The following is a 15,447-nucleotide window of genomic DNA, read 5'->3' as shown; positions in this document are numbered from 1 at the left end:
ATTTGAGTAAAGTTGTTCATTCAAGCAAATTTTTGACATCATTATTGTTACTTACTAATCTGAGTCTTATGCCTGTATATTACTTTTCCTTTTCATATTTGCATGTCTAAGTTGTTTTTTTAAAAGGTTTTTGAAGTCATTTAGTTTGTCAGTTTTCACAAAAATGTTATATTGGATAGCTGGAGGGAAAAAAAGAAATAAAAAACTCACATGTCACCCAGATCACATGAAACGTGGGTCCGACCAAAAGTCCTGAAAAACATCTTGTTTTTACGATGAAATGACCGTTTGTTATGGTAAATGCTAGGAAACTACTCAGGCTGTATTATGCAATCTTTCTGCATATTTTTGATCTTTCCCATTGATAAAGAATGAATGTGACCTGAGGCATAATCAGAAACTGTTTGGCATTTCCACTGCAGTGATCTACTTTTTTGCATGTTAATACAACTCACATTTCATCTGCTCTTTCAGAAAACTAGCTGTAATTCCTAGTTGGAGCCTGATTTGACTCCTTCAAACTTTTTCATAGAGAAAATTGAGTTTTCTCTTTAAAAAACCCACAGGGGTGTTTCTACAGGGTTTCATCTCTGCCTTTTGACATGAATTGGAAGTAAGATTTCTGAATCTGCCTGCTGCTAATTAGAAGCTGCTTCCATTGCAAGGAGATACTGGGGGAAGTGCAGAGCGAGGTGAGGCGGCTTTGCTCTCTGGAAGTATTGGCTGTAGTGTTGGCCTTAATCACGGAGAAGACGCTTACTCAATTAAAATTTTTGAAGAAAAACAGCTTTGATAGTGAAAACTGCCTTAATAAACACAGATGCTTGATGACTGTGGTGTCATATTCTTGCCAAATACCTGCCTGTCAATAGAAAAGGAAAGAATCCAAATGTGCAAAACTCATCATCTAACTGAGGCAGATGCCCTTCTGCCATGCATGTTGCATAAAATACATGAAGAGTGATCCATGCTCTGACAAACTTGTAGAGGTGGACTGAGTCAGACACAAAGAAGGACGCTTGAATCCCACACAATCATTAAGAATAGCACAACACAACCCCCAGAGTCAGCTGTCTGCAGAACACCAACACGAACAATTCATTAAGGAGGATGAAGACTCAGGTTTTTCTCCGTTCTTTAGCAGTTCTTACCTGGGTGAATGTCCAGGTGAGCTTCATGTGCTTGGTAGCTGCATAGCTGCACTCCAGGAGCCTGGGTCTGCTGTTCACATCTACCAGACACTTGTTGTCGTCATCGTCGATGGTTGGACTCAACACACCCAGATGAAGCTGCTGGGAGCTGGTGTAGTACACGTTCTGCTAGGGGAGAGAAGAAGAAAGAACTGAGTTCAGTTTAAAAAGTACATCTGCAGATGAAAACTGAAAGCGTGGGAGCTTTAAAAAAATCTTAGTTGGTGATCCAGTTTCATTTTTATCTCTCAGTTGTGCCTTTTTCGGGACAAAAGGTTGGAAGTATGCAGGATGAAATTGAAAACCAAATAGACCAATCTCTCTGTTTTCAGACACGCAGCTCAAGTTCTGTCTCTGTTCCCACAGAACCCCCTCCTTTGACTGGAATGAGCCCCATTTCAGCACCACACCTTCAACATGACAGGACTGTACATGTTGATCGATGGTGTTATGATTCGTCAGGAAGATCAATCTTTAAAAAGAGCTACTTCTAAACCCCTGTCACTCAGAACCCCTGCTAGGGTTTCTGCATCGACCAGGCATGAAGAGATTTCTACAGAGGGGTTCACTTACTCTCCACATATTCTTTATGTCTCTTGGAACCACTAGGAAATGATTTGAACCTGATTTGAACCCTAAAAATGAAAAAACACTGAGACAAAGTTACACAACTAGAAATTTGTATTACATTTGTAAACAAAAATATTGATTTCAGTTCAAGTGTCGGAAATTGAACACAGAACAACAAATTTAGGAGGCAAAGTAAATATGTATTAACCCTTTTACACCAGGGATGTTGCCGGTGACACCTCTATAACACACATTCTTTGACATAAATCTTTGACCGTTTATCACCACGAAACAGCTGATTCTGATGTGCAGAAACTCCTATTGGCTTTGCATCAATGTGCAACATTTTATGAAGGCAAACTGCTGCATAGCGGCCCAAAACTGTTTTTTTTAGCCACAGAATCCCCTGATTAAACAGTTTACTACTGTGCTGTGTTGCCTATCAGCACAGGGCTGCTCTTCTCTGCCTTAAAATCCACTGGAAATTCGTTAATCACATAAATGGTTGAAGAGTTACGGTAGTCAATAGTACGGTGGCCCTGAAGTACAAATCACTCGCTACAACAACATTTTTAAGATCACGACAATTAAAAAAAAAATTAAGTTAAAAAGCAGTATTACATTTTAAAAAACAAAACAACATTTCAGAAACCGAAACTTAAAAAACAAAAATTATATTTTTTTTCAGAAAAGAAAATGAAATAACAAATTAAACTCATTTCAGACGACTAAATTAATTTCCAGAAAACAAAATGAAATGTTCAAAAATGAAAAACATTTATAAAACTGAAAGAGGTAGGTACTATACGTGTTATGGGGTGGAAGGGAGAGTACCCAGGCGCAGTGAGGATGAGGAGGCAGGAGATTTGCAGGGAAACCGGAGCTTTAATATAACTAAAGACACAAAACCAAAACCAATGCATACGGCAGGATAGAAACTTGAAACACACTAAACTCTAAACCAGGGAACAACACAATATGGAGCAGCACAGGAGGAAGGGAATGACAAGACTTAAATACATACAAGGAAACAAGACACAGGTGGAAACACTCAGGACTGACGGGGAAAGGTAAAACTCGAAACAACAAAACAGGAAATACTACAAAATAAAACAGGAAGTAACTCAAACCTAAACAGAAAAATAAGGAAACAAACAAAGAGGCAAAGAAACTGAAAACCGTTACAATTGACCTTTTTCGCAAAAACCGGAAACACGTCAGCAACGTGTAAACTTAGTTCCGGTTTGTGCTTCGCTGGCGGAGAATGGCAGAGCCTAGAGTGTTTTCGAAGAGTCTGAGTTGTGTTCCGAAGGTCATCAGCGCCGATGTGATGAATAGTGTGAAGATGCATTCGTCCACTAAAGGAAACAAATTGGACAAGGGATATAATTTCGTCCACGAAGAGTTTATCCACCATTACCAAGGTAAGCTTCAGCTAGCTTAGCCATAGCCGCATCACCGGTAACTCTGTGTGTTTGTTTACGTCAACTGTAAATCCTGGTGTTATTTGTAATATAAGGTATAACACATCGCAGTGAATATGTTGTGTGTATGTTTAAGTGAAAAGGCATGAGATTAACATAACACCCAAAAATTTGGTGAAGCTGTAAATAAGAAATGTTAAGTTGCCCGTTTGCGTCTTCATTCTTTTTGCTGCGCCTGCGGCACTTTCTTCACTTACTATTAGTATTATTTTTCTGAAAGTAGGGTGACCAGACGTCCTCTTTTCCTGGACATGTTCTCTTTTTTGATACTTATATAATAAAATAACATTGAACATAGATGAAATGCAATCATATTTGCTTCATGTATGCAGCTCTGAACACCAATTACTCTCGATGAAATATCTCACAAACTCACTTCACTCCTATTTTTTACTAACTCAAATCTGGTCACCCTACTGACAGTTATAGTTTCGTGTTACATTGATGTAGCAACATAAGTATGTCTTAATTGTAACCTATTTAATTTATTGTGGTTAGATATCACTGGATGGATGCAGAAAGTTCCAACCTGAAAGCTTTCTCCTGCAGTTGTGCGGCTGCTAAAGGATTCTGCAATGACATCCTTTTGCCATCCTGTTCCAGACCGCACATTATTCACAGCTGGGTCTGCAGGCTGTTTCACCCCCCCTGGCCTGCACGAGTGGCTTGCAAAGATGGCACAGACCAAGAGCACAGGTGGGTTTGTGATCAAATTATCATTATGATTTAAGAATGGATGTGTATCCATAACAACTATAAATTATTATAAAAACACCCCCAGTAGTGACTACAGACTGTAATTGCTTTTTGCCTTTTATTTATAAGGGAATCCATCCTGAACCGGTTAGTGAGCTGGTGGTGCAAAAGCCCAAAACAGTTGGCAGAGACGGTCTGAGCTCCACACTGTACAAGGCATATACAGGGGATTCATTTAACTGTGTGTTGCTTTGTGAGAGCAAGTTACGTTTTTTTGCTTGATGTTATGACTAACCAAATTATGGTTACAGCAGATATAATGAATTAAATTTAAATGTAGTTATGCACTTATGTCTAACTTTTGTGTGTTGTGTTTCTCTTGTGTAGGACCACAGCTAGATCCATATATGATGGCATCTGGAAGCAGATTATGCCAGGTGCAGCCCCAACCTCTCATGGCTGTGTTGGATGGGGTTTCTGAGATGGAATGAAAGAGAACTTGGATAGATATTATAGCAAATGCATGAATGCATACCTTAAATTACACTTATCCTGTCTTTAACAATCAGTTCAGCCTTCTGTCTTACTGTTGATGATCTGTAATGTTCTTTTTTATTGTAAATCTTTGATGTTATTTGTGTTGTGATTAATCAGTTGTTGTTACGCATACCAAAAGATTAAATGAGGCACAATTTTGACCAAAATTGTTTTATTTGTTCATCTAATTTTTTTGTGAAGTCAAAGTCACATTTCAACAGAAAAATATTACGAATATAACAATTGTATTTAATTAGATTTTAAGAATATGTGGAAACACAAACTTTTTCCATACTATTTGCACATTATACATTATTTACATACCAAACATTAATTCACTCTTCAACACAAAAAAGTCCTTGACAATTTGCCAAAACACGGCATTTAAGCCAGATCTGATTTACACTGCCCATCAGTGTGAGCGGCATGAGAGAGTCCCTGATGTGAAAGGACTTTATCCTACCGATCACTCTTTCCACCATAATTCTGAGGCGGGTAATGGCTTGGGTTTGTTCTGTTTCCTCGTTGCTGATGAAGCTGAAAGCTTAAAAGGTGGAATGATGATCTTAGATCCATTGTCAGTAAGGAGGTCTTCAATGAGGAACTCTTTGTCCGCCATGACATCGTCTCCTGGGTCCAGCAAAGGAACTTGGCTTCTAAGTCATGGATGTAATCCAAAGTCTCATCCAGAGCACCTGGAAAGATATAGAAATTAAAAATCAGTCTTAATATATTTATTCTACCTTTTAACACAACACAGTAATCATGTTTTGAAAAGTATGTTAAGTATTTAATTACAAATACGTTTCATTTATTTTTGTTAATGACAAAATACCCAAAATTAATTAAATACATGTAATTAAAATAGGTGAGAGCGTGAACAGCTTTTATTATAAACATTCATTTGTTCAGGTAGAAATACATTTATCCAATAACGTTACACATAGTTGACTAACGTTAACTAAACACATTATGAACAACCTTACCTGCAGGTGGGTGTGTCACGTAGTCGTGATCCATCTTTACTGCCTTAGCTTAGCCACCGTGTCGCTAGCTTCACAGCACAGCTGCATAGACTGACGTTTGAGGTTCTGTCATATACTGACTCCCTTCTCCAAGGAGCAGTAAAGTTTTTCCAAGGGAAAATACTCGGGACGACACCACTCTTCAGGCGACGAACGACGCAGCCGCACCACATCCGGAGCGAAATGCCGGCAGCAGACGGTGCTTCCTGTGTTTACATGAAAACTATGCCCTTCATCTCTTCGGATCGCCTGTATCCATTTGGGTTTCAGGTTTGGATCCACAGGAAAATAATGAAATGAGAGGCCGGGCTGTTTTTGGTTGGAAGACGAACAGCCTGGAACACAACAGAAACTGCAACTCTTCGACTCTGCCATTCTTCATATGTGCCGCTATGCTAACAGGAAGTTGTTTTACACGTCATTGACGTATTTCCGGTCGAAAAATGCGGAAGTGTGAAAAAGGTCTATGGGACAGCGCTGATTGGATGATGACATTTGTCCTTCATTTAAACTGAAAGTTATTTTAAATGAAGCGATGCTGGATTTTATCGTTCAAACAACAATGTCCCATAAGAATCCACATATTTCCCATAACACAGGAACTAAAGCTCCGGTGTTAAAGGATTACAATAAATAGGTTTTTAGAGAACATTCTTAAAAATATTAAATATCTCTTTAAAATCTAGTTTATGCTTTGAAAGCAAATAAAGGGAATTCTTTGTGTTGGCGAGTGAAAACATTTCACTTTAATTTGAAAATATTGCAATGATCCCGCTCACTGCAAGGCAGGCAGTGAGTTTTCTGTTCTTTCAGTTTTGAGGGTTTGTTAAACCTTTAGTTGGAGTTTTTGTTGGGTTGTAAGTGAAGACTTTACACACACAAATGTTTTGGTGCTTCAGCTGCCTGCAGCCAGGGTTCACAGGTGATCTGGGGCTCCTGATCCTCAGAGACTTGAGTTTTTACTATGTTAAACACATTTTTTGTGCCTAATGGTATTGTGAAGCATTTACATATTGAGAATTACATCCCGGAAATACAAAAATGCAGAGGATGCTTCCACTGTCTGCTCAAAGTTAACAAACATATTTCACTCTTTTTAATAGACGAGAGCAAAAAACTGCAAATACTCATCCATTTCATAAAAGTACAGCCTGGCACTAACCTACATTCACAAAGGCTGTTATTAGCAATTAGCCACAAGAGGCGGGGGTGGGGGATGGAGGAGTTACTGTAAATAGGCCTATTTCTGAATGCTAAATGTGTTTACCTCACCTGTAAAATTTGCTCAAAAACATCTACAGCCTCTTGTGTAAATCAAAGAGGATGAAAACTGCATGAGGAGAGAAAAAACATCCAGAGGCAAGAGATGAGAAAATCCAATTCTGGGTAAATATTAGCTAACAATGCTTTGCAAACCTGGTGTAAATAAAAAGAGGGTAATAAATGCAGAAGTTGGCCTACTTTTGAAGGCCCAGCACATCCGATCGAGACACGCACCTTAAGAAGTCAAAAAAATGAAGGCCATTGGCGGTTTCCCCGGCCGGTTGGCTGCCTCGGTCCCGTCAAGGCCTGACCAGAGCTCTTCTAGGGCCGGCGTTTGGGGGTGGGGGCCTGGGCTTGCTCCGGGGGGGGGCCGGCGCTTTCTGGCTCCTCTCTCTCTGTGTGGGGGGGGTGGTGCTGGGCCTGGGGTGTCGGCGCCTCCGGGGGTGGGGCCCCTGGGCTGGGTGGGCCTGGCCCCCTTGCTTGGGGAGGGGGGGGGACAGCTGTTTGACCACCGGGGGACAGTTTATCAGCTGTCCCCAACTTACCCCCTTCCTCATATAACCTCATAATAGGGTGAGGGGGTGGGGGGCTTAGCCTGCTATGAGCCTTGGGGGGGGTTTACTAGGCAGTGGCCCCCCTCCTATGGTTGCCGTATGGAGTGGGCCCCCCCTCTTTCGGTTTTATTTGCTCCTTAGACATTTAGGGCCCTTGGTAGGGGGGGTGCTTGGACATCACTGCCAGCAAGCAGCAGATGTCCTCCTAGCACCCTACCCGCCAATTTTAACCGCACCTTAGACATTTAGGGCCCCTTGGTGGGGAGGGTGGGGGGACGTCACTGTGAGTAATCAGGAGATGTCCCCTTAGTGCCCTACCCGCCAATTTTAACTGCACCCCCCTTAGTACACACACCCCTCCCCCCTCAATATATACATCCCAACATAAACACACACACATGCACACACACACCCTCGCAAACACACATACACGCACACACATTTTGCAAGGAAGGTGGGACCTGGGTCCATCTGTCCCCTGCCTCTTCCCTGGTGGGGGGTACGGGGCCCTTTGCAACGGCGGCCGTGTCCCCGGGGTGCCGGCTTCCTGGGCCCGGCGGTGCTCTCTCCGCGCGGTGAGGGGGTTCACATTACATCTGAGCCGGGGGTGTTCGTGTCCCTGGGGGGTGGGTTCTGGTCCTTGCTCCTGAGTGCTGGGCCCCGCCAAATTTCCAACTGTGGCCTAGCCTGGTCGGGCCATATTTACAACACCCCTTGTGGGCCCTCTTTTTTTCCCCGGGGTTCCCCCCTCCTGGGCGGGGGCGGCGGGCCCCCTGCCTCGCTCCTCCCTGGACCAACCGTGGGCCGGGCGGATGGCTGCCTGGAGTGCGGAGCGGGTCTCCCTTGAGGGGGGTCCTGGCTCGTACCTGGGGTTGGGGGATGCCCGGAACTCCTGGGTGGTGGTGGGGTGCTCGTTTGGGGCTGTGGGTGTCCTTCTCCGGTGGGGCCCTGCGTTGGGTTCTCCCGGCGCGTTCTCCTGGCCTGGGTGACGGGCTTGGTCGCCCGGGCGGCGGTTGTTCCCTGCCAGTTCCCGTGTGGCGTTGGGGGGATTCCGGCTGCCGCTGCTGCTGCGGTGGGGGTCTTGGGGTGGGGATGGCTGGGCACTCTCCCTCCTTCTTTTCACGTTCCACCATCCATTTTAGAAGAACATAAACACTCACCTGAGCACTGGTGTTAGCTCACCTTTGCACTAACAGTTTGCATGACTGAATGACTGAAATATTTCACACTAGTTGGTTTTAAGGCATAAGTATGCGTGTGAACACTATCTGTTTTGTGTACATGTCGACAGGTGGACATTTTTGCAGCTAGCAGGTGTGTTTATAACATTTGAGTGTGTGTGTGGACGGGCCCCGCCCTTTTTGTACTGCATTTGAACCTTACCATAATGATTAACAACCAGTAAACTTGTTGCTGTATGCTGCTTCATGGTCTTATCCCCCTTCCCCTCTTATTATCACCCCCCTACCCCCCTCTCTCTAGCGTCCCTCTCTCTTCTTCCCCTCTTTCCTTTTCCGCCCGGTCCAACACCAAAGATTTTCAGACATGATTGAAATTAATAAAGTTTGGCCTCAATTACAAAAGGGGTTTATTCAGTCATACCTTTGGTTTGTCTGAAGATTAATAACCCCTCTTGTTAAAGCAAAATATGTCCAACACAAGAGGCCCTCAGCTCTCATCTGTCTGCCCAGCTGTTGGACAGGACAAGTTAAAAAAAAAAAAAAAAAAAAAAAAAAAAAAGAAGTCAAAAAAATGAAAGCTCAAAGTGAGATGCGTTTCTTCTAAAAATCTGCCACAATGACACCGAGATGAGAAGCTGAAACACGAAGAGCTGTCTTCAAAACCCACAAGCAGGATCAACGCCAATGTGAAATTTGAACACGAAAAAATATGTAAACATTGAGTATCAAAGAGGATGTAAAGAAAAGGAAGACAGGTTTTAGATGAAAGGGAAGTGCGTCTTTCTGTCAGTGTACATTTGTCTGTGCACGTGTAAATGAGGATGATAAGCGTCTACAGGGAAAGGACATCTCCAGGTACAGTAGGAGTAATGTTGACACTGTAACAAGTGGACAGCCTCTCAGTTTGAATCAGTAAGAATCTGTGTTTGTGTCTGATGGAGGATTTGTTTTGCTGTGATGGAGTCTATGTACTCACTGATTCCAGTAATTAATCTCCTTCTAAAGATCCACACAGCTTTTTTAACACTAATGACATGTCCTCCTGTAGTCATGGTGACTCAACGCTGCTGAGAAAAGCTTAGCACAGCTCTGTTTGAGTGATAGCATCTTTGAACACGTTAACTGTGTTGTATAGACATAAACCTGGAAGATAGACGGGAATTCTGTTTGTTCTAGTCTAATTCAGCAGCAGACATTTTGAAACAGGCACAAAAACTGTAATCATTTCAAATCTATCACAGATTTTGAGAAATTGAAAAAGTTGTTAAAATTGCAGGAAAATAATATGGCACAATATGAGGAATGTCACACTTTGGTGTTAGAGGATCCAAAGGAGCTAGAGAAGGGAGACCTATTCACATGAACATATAGTCCCCCTCCCATGAAAATCATGTTTTTTTAGTTTTTGACTTTTGAAAGAGAACACATTTAATAACAAATCATTTCATTTGGGCGTTTCTGAGTATTTCTCCTTTTAAATGGCTGTCAATCAAACTGTAGCAAAGATGCTCTCCTTGAATTATTGAGCAGTTGTGATGTCACAACGGCCCAGGAGGGCTTGCATGTTGCACAAGCTCCCTGATCCGCCCCGTCCAGCGTGCACATCAGCTCAGGTGCAGGAGAAGAGAAGATGGTACATTTCTGCCTTTTCCGCATGCATTTTAACATTTTAAGTGCGTCCAAGGCTGGATTTTGTTGTTGGATGTACAGTCTGCACATTGTTCAAAAGTGTTGATTTGGAAACCAAACAGATGTCACTTTTCACTGTTTCTTTATTGATAAAAGAAAAACCTTTAAGAATAGAGACTGTCAGTCGGAAATCAAGGGCGGGGCCACACTTTTCTTTAGAATTTAAAGAGTAAAAAGATGGAATCAAACTGAATAAAGAAACCAACTGCAAGTCTTGACAGTTTTTGCCAAACCCAGATCATTGTAGTAGAAAAAGGCAGCCATGAGATGTGGAAATGGTGGGAGCAGCTCTCATGAGACTCACTTCATCATTTATCACACAAAGCTGCAAAGTAGAGTTCCTTTCTCATTTTGAAAATGTGTTTTTTTCTTGCTCCATTCAAGAGACAAAAACTGGGAGGAAAAAACAACAGAGGCTGATTACATTATGTTACACTGGAAATGGGTTCTCACTATGCAACTGTCTGCTTTGAATGCAGGGTTTCAGCATTTCTGAAAAGGAGGCAAATAACGAACGGGAAGTATTTACAAGCAGCCCCAGAACTGCCGCAATAAAAGTGTGCTGGCTTATCTATTATTAGTTTCTTTTTGCTTCTGAAGAAAAATACTATTTATTTCAGGGAAATTCTGACATAAAATTTCCAAAAGTTTGTTGGTTTTTGACAGAGTCCTGATGATTAGCAGGAGTCTGAGGATTTTTAAAATGCTTCCATGAGTTCATTGCTGCTTTCCCTGAATGAGTGCAAAGACCTGACTTCCTGTTTATCTTTCTGAGACGCCTCCATTCTGAACATGGTTAAGCTGGAACCAGGTGAGATTCTAGCATCAGAATGTAACGGGAGTCACCTGTAGGTGTCTCTATACCCATTGTTCAGAGGGTATAAAAAGGAAGTTGACGTGTGGTTGCTATGGTGCTAACTGCCTGTGAGAAAGCCGGTTAGCTCAGAGAGCAGCGTGAGTTGGCTCGAGCAAAGAGTGCGGATCACGGCAGAGGTAGATCCTGTTTTACTGGGGGTTTTAAAGACTGGGCGTGAGGTGTTGCGACGCACCAGTGTTGGAATACTGTGCCCTGCTGTCCTGTTTAAATTTATGTTTTGTATTTTGTTTGTCCGCTCCTCACGGGACTGTCTCAGCGTGATTGACTAATCAAGTGCAGGAGCGGACTATTTACCCTCTGTTCTGTTTGTCATTTTTGTTAGTCACTTCCCTTAGGTTTCACCCCGCATGTTATTTTGGTGAGTGCCGTATCCCACCGAGTGCTGTGCATCACAGTTATATTGCATGTTTTTTTAGTTTTTTATTGTTGTGCATGAACTGTGGGTTTTTTGTCTGCATGTTCCTGTGGTGTCATTGATACGGTCAACATTGTTCTACTCATGACGGGGTTTTTGTATTAATAAATTTTCATAACCAGCTTTGTGGTAGTTTTCCCTTTTTGGCAGCCTGCAACAAGAAGACCAGGTTTGATTCAAGCCCTGAAACAGACTGGAACCTGAACCTGTTCAGGGTGGACCCGGCCTTTGCCCAACAGTCCCTGGGTTGTGATTTGGCGGACCCTGAAAATGGATGGATGAATGGACCCCTCCCACCACTCTCTGGAAGAACCAAAAACTGAAGAGGACTCGACTCAACTCAAATTCAGCTGCTTATTTGGGGTCTCTCTCTTTCAAAGTAAGCTGTGAACAGGACAGAAAAAACAGGGAAAAGTAAAGCAGATAGTCCCACTAGTCTCTGATTGTCATCTCTGAAGAAGCTCCCACAGATCCTTTCTGCTCCACATTTACCCAGCAGACATTTCCAAACTTCTTCATGACTCCTGCTTCTTCAGATTCACACTGTGGTGTCTTCTCCTCCAAACACACAAAGTTGACAGCACCTCCTCCCTTTGGTTTGTAAAAAGTCCATCTGCATTCTCACTGAAGTGAACCACATCAGAGTTCATCTGCATTAGAACAGACACCCTCAGGGGAACCAGAGTTCTCTTGTTTGGTCCAAACCAAAGCTCAGGTGAAACGTTCACACCTGACAAACCATGAGAGGAAACTGATCAGACCAGGACCAGACATGAATGCACCCTAGAACAGTTTGGGATACATCCAACCCTGTCCACAGAAATGCTCTTTAATTTTTACAGTTCCCATTTTAAAGTTTGTGTATTTGGATACCGTTTCATTAAAGCCCAAATTTCTGTAAAGGCCAGACGTCTCAGAATCTTGATCTCAGTTGTGAATTCTGCCCATGAAACAGTTTCCCTGCATGACGTGACCTTCAAAAGCAACGCCGCCTCGCCTCAGGTTCTCCGTGAGAATGGAACTGGTTCCTGTTGATGCTGTTTTACAGGAATCAGTTGTGTCTCTTAGAAAGCAGCTGCGATGTCACGAAGACAACAACAAAACAGCTGTGAAAACATCCCGGACATGAGAGGTTTATCTGGATGAGTGAAGCAATAAAGAGCAGAGGCGGGGATTTTCAGTGTGAACTGGCAACCAGGTTAACACAGGAAGAGCTACGACTCGTGAAAAAAACAACACTACAGCTTCTACGCAACCAACACACACACAAACCTACACAGAGGAGGGTCTCATTATGGGATCACACATCGATCAAATTGGTCCCAGTTTAATAGTCTTACAGACAGTCATTTTGAAAATGGATTACTTCTGTCCAGCGACAAGCGTTTTAATATCTCCATTTTACAAACAGCCTCTTTTAATGACCTGAAAAACAGAACCGATGGCTCTTCTGTGTTCTGCCGCCTGTGATGCCTCGGGCACTTTTTAAAATATTCAGCATTCTTGCTGCAGATCTCCACTTGGCATTGAAATGATGCATAAGTGAGGGTGGAGACGATTCCCATGGGAAGCTCTTCCGTTTCACGCTGAAGAACAGACAAACTGCCTCTCACATTAGTTCTGGAAGAAGTCGGACTTTTGGAAAGTCCAGTAATTGGCTTCTTCCTTCAAACACACCATGAAGGGAACACTTTTAAAGATTGGTAATTGTTGCTTTTCATAGATCAAAATCATTTCCGGCTGGAGTAACTACTTCTTGAACCTGTCATGGAACTAAATTCACCAAATTTGATCTTTTTAAAGGCAGAATATGTCACGTCTTTCTCTTTCAAAGCCAGATTCAGGGTTCATGCTGTTTTGTTGGAATAAACTTTGTAAGTTCCACAGTAAAGACATGATCAATTCCATCATGCAGTTTGACCAAACATTTTATTTTTTGCACACCAAACTGTTTAAAATGTTCTCCTGAAATTATAATAAAAAATAAATGTCTGTCCATCAGGATGAAGAAGAAACTGAACAGCACCATGGAAACGCACAGCCTGCTTCATGCAGCTTTTGGTTGGTCCTCACAAAAAAGGAGAGTAACATACGATCCGTATGTCTTAGCTGGGTAGAAAGCCTCAGTGGTCTCCTTTTCCAGATTTATTGATCCAGCGACACACCAATCTCCTTAGCAAGGCTACACCAATATTAAGGGGAAGATTAGATTTCTATTATCTGCTTCATTTCCACTGCAATTATTCACTATTTCACCAGAACACGCACTCCCCATCCACTCATGCAGTGAAATTACTTTCAGACTCAACGTGCTTTTTCTAAATTTTACCAAATGAGATTCTGAAATGGGTTTTTCTCTTTAGAAGTAGCTCTGACGGTGTATGCAAAAAAGGCCTAACAACTGCACGATGTCAACATTTATGCTTAATAAGCTGACAGGAAAACAGATATTTGAATATATAGATTTTATACATGAGAAAAGTAAAAAAAAAAGGATTTCCATAGTGGCTCACTGGAAGAATAATCAGAAGAAGAATGTCAGGCCACTTTAAATACCTTTATGGGTGGATATGAGCTTTCTGCAGGCAGAACATGGGCAAACCTTTTAGGGGAACGCTCGATGAACCCGCAGAGAGAAAATGTTCATTTAATTCTTTCTATAGTCCTCTGTGGGTGACAGGTTGTAGTAAACATTTATAGTAAGTAAGGGTAAAGTAGGTAAGGTGGAGGCAAATTTGTCCCCCCCTAGAAATGATGAAATCAGACAATCAGAGTGTAGTTTGGGGACATCCCACAAACAATTGAGTATGGCATGCAAACCCCATGTATGGAGCACTTGCAGGGGTCAGTAAGGTGGCAGTATCTACACCTTATTATTGATTACAGTATGGCGTAAGGGCACCATGTGACAGCATCACCTGTACGTCATAAGTGGGTCTAACACTTACAGGATCCTAACAAACACTTCATGATATACAGTACATACCACACGGACAACAATGGTATGTTTCATTTTCATGACATCCCTTAAGGTGGCTGTACCAGCCCTTCGAGCCTTGCTCAAACACCTTGAGAGGAGTTCAGACCCACCTGAACTTCCTTTAAGATGCACGGACTCCTCTCTATGACCCTCCAGGGGCCCGGACAACCCAAAAATGAACAGCAAAGAGGAACAACAGCAACATTTTCCATTGCTGCTAAAAGTCTTCAACAATTCCAGAATCAAGATCAGCATCATCTTTACCACATGGCTCATACCAGAAATGCTCTGCTTCAAGATTTTGTTGGACGCTTTTGACTTTACCTTAACTAACCTGATCAGGGTGTCACATGGGCTGTTTCATTTAGTGTTGTTTTCGACTTGATGCAGAGGTTTCCAATGCACAGAACTCCTATTTACAGTATTTGAGGGTTAAGACAAGAATAGGAGCCCAATTCTGTCAGCAGTTCTGCATGTTCAAGAAGACCTGTGATCTTTTGAACGCATCTGACATTTCTGTTTAATGTCAGAGCCTGCTTGAGTCAGTGAATGTGCACAGACACTGGTCCAAGTGTGTGTTTGTCCTCTTTGATCACAGAAGATGACTGACTGAGGTTTGATTTGGACTCAAAGAAGAGTAAACAAATGTCAGGAAAAGCCAGGAGGAAAAGAAAGGCTGAATTTCAAGCAGCAGAATTCAAAGCCTTTTATTCCACCAATTGTTGCAAGATAAGCTGTAAGCATAAAAGAAAGAGGATTTAAGCTGCTGTGACTGAACAGTTTAACAGAAAGACTTTTTTTTTCAGTCTTAAAATGGAAACACAGCCTTAAACAACCAAGACGATTCAGGATAGATGTCTGTGTTCAGCAGGTCTTTTTGCACAACTCACTCTTTGTTCATTTAGGTGAAACATTTTTCCCATTAACATCAAGCATTCAACAGATATAAATGGATCGCACCAATAAACATATTTCTAACAGCAGGA

General features: G+C 42.3%; 1 protein-coding gene and 3 long non-coding RNA genes across 5 annotated transcripts in view; 2 read left to right on the top strand and 2 right to left on the bottom strand.

The window, feature by feature from the left end:
* The window catches only part of galnt18a (UDP-N-acetyl-alpha-D-galactosamine:polypeptide N-acetylgalactosaminyltransferase 18a), a 267,871-nt gene that overhangs the window by 36,124 nt on the left and 216,300 nt on the right, over positions 1–15,447 (bottom strand). Inside the window, exon 10 of one of the 2 annotated variants that reach the window (XM_023955406.2) lies at positions 1,152–1,319. In XM_023955406.2, the coding sequence (XP_023811174.1) occupies positions 1,152–1,319 (168 nt within the window). The remainder of the gene's footprint in view (positions 1–1,151; positions 1,320–15,447) is intronic. The other variant, XM_023955408.2, reaches the window with a different exon arrangement.
* LOC144992366 (uncharacterized) lies at positions 1,349–4,644 on the top strand. Its single transcript, XR_013656251.1, has 3 exons — positions 1,349–3,184; positions 3,743–3,940; positions 4,070–4,644. It is a non-coding gene; the product is annotated as an uncharacterized LOC144992366 (long non-coding RNA).
* LOC144992369 (uncharacterized) lies at positions 4,633–6,103 on the bottom strand. The gene is made up of 2 exons (XR_013656255.1): positions 5,464–6,103; positions 4,633–5,172 (listed from the first exon to the last, which is right to left on the bottom strand). It is a non-coding gene; the product is annotated as an uncharacterized LOC144992369 (long non-coding RNA).
* On the top strand, positions 11,098–12,386 carry LOC105357436 (uncharacterized). The gene is made up of 3 exons (XR_911366.4): positions 11,098–11,182; positions 11,389–11,424; positions 11,615–12,386. It is a non-coding gene; the product is annotated as an uncharacterized LOC105357436 (long non-coding RNA).

Source organism: Oryzias latipes, chromosome 6, assembly GCF_053564925.1.
Source record: "Oryzias latipes strain Hd-rR chromosome 6, Olatipes_Hd-rR_3.1".
In the NCBI taxonomy this organism is placed as follows: Eukaryota; Metazoa; Chordata; class Actinopteri; order Beloniformes; family Adrianichthyidae; genus Oryzias; species Oryzias latipes.
Note: the sequence above shows the minus strand (reverse complement) of the source record. Positions and strands in the feature narration are given on the sequence as shown.